General features: G+C 40.5%; 1 protein-coding gene across 1 annotated transcript in view; it reads left to right on the forward strand.

Annotated features, from left to right (window-relative positions):
* The window catches only part of LOC127752012 (uncharacterized), a gene marked incomplete at its 3' end in the record, with an annotated part of 6,664 nt that extends 6,027 nt beyond the window's left edge, over positions 1-637 (forward strand). The window contains exons 3-5 of the mRNA XM_052276444.1: positions 63-191; positions 292-371; positions 492-637. Of these exons, the coding sequence (XP_052132404.1) occupies positions 63-191; positions 292-371; positions 492-637 (355 nt within the window). The remainder of the gene's footprint in view (positions 1-62; positions 192-291; positions 372-491) is intronic.
* Positions 638-684: the final 47 nt, after the last annotated feature.

Consider the following 684-nt stretch of genomic DNA (forward strand, 5'->3'; position numbering starts at 1 on the left):
TCTCTAGGCTCCCTTCTCCTACTCTAATTCAAGATTTGACTATTAATTCCATTTCTGTCAAGGTAGCTACCAAACTGCCAGTTACCTGTGAAAAAGTAGCAGTGGATACTGCTGCTGATCCGGTCCTATCTATTGTGTTTAAGTATGTGCACTTGGGTTGGCCACCTAAGGGCGCACTCAAAAACCATCCTGTATAGGAAAGCAGAGTTCCTAGCTGTGGCGGACGCGCTCTCTAGGCTCCCTCTTCCTACTCTAATTCAAGATCTGACTATTAATTCTATTTCTATCAAGGTAGCTACCAAACTGCCAGTTACTTGTGAAAAAGTAGCAGTGGATACTGCTGCTGATCCAGTCTTATCTATTGTGTTTAAGTATGTGCACTTGGGTTGGCCACCTAAGGGCGCACTCAAAAACCATCCTGTACTGGAACCTTATTTCAAAGTTAGAGATAACCTGTCTATCCTAGCTAAATGTCTCATGTTTTCTGCTAGAGTAATAATCCCTACTTGTCTCCGTAAAGATGTTTTGTTACAAATACATGCAGGTCATCCTGGTATTGTACGTTCATTAATGCTTGCTAGAAGTTATTGTTGGTGGCCAAAAATGGATGAGGACATTTCAAATTTGGTGTCTAATTGTAAAATTTGTGTGCAGGTCAATTTCAAACCTGTTATTAAATACATT

Source organism: Frankliniella occidentalis, unplaced genomic scaffold (assembly GCF_000697945.3).
Source record: "Frankliniella occidentalis isolate FOCC.00 unplaced genomic scaffold, Focc_3.1 Scaffold2964, whole genome shotgun sequence".
NCBI classification, from domain to species: Eukaryota; Metazoa; Arthropoda; class Insecta; order Thysanoptera; family Thripidae; genus Frankliniella; species Frankliniella occidentalis.